The sequence below is a fragment of the Lipomyces doorenjongii genome (assembly GCF_038497915.1).
Source record: "Lipomyces doorenjongii strain NRRL Y-27504 unplaced genomic scaffold V1508scaffold_216, whole genome shotgun sequence".
Lineage (NCBI taxonomy): Eukaryota > Fungi > Ascomycota > Lipomycetes > Lipomycetales > Lipomycetaceae > Lipomyces > Lipomyces doorenjongii.
In genome coordinates, this window is record NW_027118283.1 from 4,877 (window position 1) to 6,508 (window position 1,632).

Consider the following 1,632-nt stretch of genomic DNA (forward strand, 5'->3'; position numbering starts at 1 on the left):
GCAAATATTATCCACACCGGCCCCAGGGCTCATAACTGTTACAACGCACATATACTCGCCTATATATCCCAAAAAGCAGAGAGGGGAGAAGAACCACTTATATACATGGGGGTTTGCCCCTGAACGCAACGAAAAGAACCAAATAAACTTCCACCAAAATAACCACTAAGCGTCTACTAAATCCACGTGTACTTCCATCGCATGGCTCAAGTCAGTTAGTACCTTCATATTCCACGCGAATCTCTCATATTTGGACAATCAATGACCATTGACGACGGAGATATTTGACTATACATCATTAACTGCATTTGAGAATGTGCATGGGTGAGAAGAATTAGCTTCCAAGAACGAAAGCATGAACGGTGGATGCGGCTATGATGGATAGATTGTGTTTAAATTTATGACTTCCAATATGGACTTTTTCCATTATGTATTATATTGGATCCATTGCCTCTCAGTCTTTCTCAACAGGATTAACTGAGGAAGTCCACGATCTTGAATCCTCACCGATTCAGGCAGCCTCCAATATTTCTCAAAGCACTCGTGGGACCTCGAATAGCTGGCTTTGGGAACAATTTGCAATTACAACCCTCAGCCAACAGTGGAGGCCAAAGAGGTCGAAGAAGATTCGGAATGATCAGTAAATTACTTGCAAACACTGTCAGCAGTGGTCAATCAAGGACTCTGCGAGATCAACATCTATAACCAATATGTTTTATCATTTACAGTAAAGCCATGGCTTACGATAAGGACGCTACTCAACCAGCGACCATGACGATGTGGAACCGAAAGGCTCAGAGATCCGACAATATAGACAAATACTTTGAGGAAGAGACAGTAGCTATCACCGCTACTGAGGAGGGATGGTAAGGTGGTAGAGGGCCCACAAAGAATACCCGAGAATGGCAGGCGCCGCCGGAGACTATCTCGCGATTCCAGCATCTGTACTGGCTGTTGAGAGATTATTTAGTGGCGGAAGAGAATTGCTTGGGTTAAGACGGTATTCGATGGAGTCCGGAACCATGTTCACATCCTAATCGATTCATTTCTACAAAGATGGTTATGTAATAGTATATCGAATATCGAATATAGGCACGATATGGCGCCTATTCGATTGGACGGTCGAAAAAATGCCTCCAACGGTATTCGTTATTCGTATTCGCAGCTGGGGGAAATAATACTCGCCAGGATTTCAGGAAGACGAATATCGTCATCAACAGCCCAATTTGTTTACTGGACCATAGACTTCTCCTGTCGCCACAATAAAAGTCCGCACTAATTGTATAAGCTTTAATTTGAAACAACGTACGCATTATAGACTTGCGATGGAATGTACAAGTTAGGTATCGCCATTGATGATGGTGAGTATAAACAGGCGGTTTGAATATGTGAAATACTTCTTCAAATGCCAAAAGACAAGAAGTCCGAATTCACAGAAGTGTGCCTTTGATACAAATCTTCAGAAATAACAGTACATGTCGGGGCTAGGGTACATGATAGATGAATTCCACACGACGTCCATGCGAGAATGCGATACCTACCTGGTGATTATACGTTAGTCCCGACAATGGTGCATAACCCTAACCCCAATAACTATGGAATTCATACCTATGGTTGACATTTTCGGCCAAC

At 43.0% G+C, this 1,632-nt stretch overlaps 1 protein-coding gene across 1 annotated transcript; it reads left to right on the forward strand.

Moving 5' to 3' along the window:
* Positions 1-427: 427 nt before the first annotated feature.
* V1508DRAFT_429206 (uncharacterized protein) lies at positions 428-896 on the forward strand (the record flags this gene model as incomplete). Its single annotated transcript, XM_066941872.1, has 1 exon — positions 428-896. A coding segment is annotated over one exon (217 nt), but the record flags the coding sequence as incomplete, so codon positions are not given.
* Positions 897-1,632: the final 736 nt, after the last annotated feature.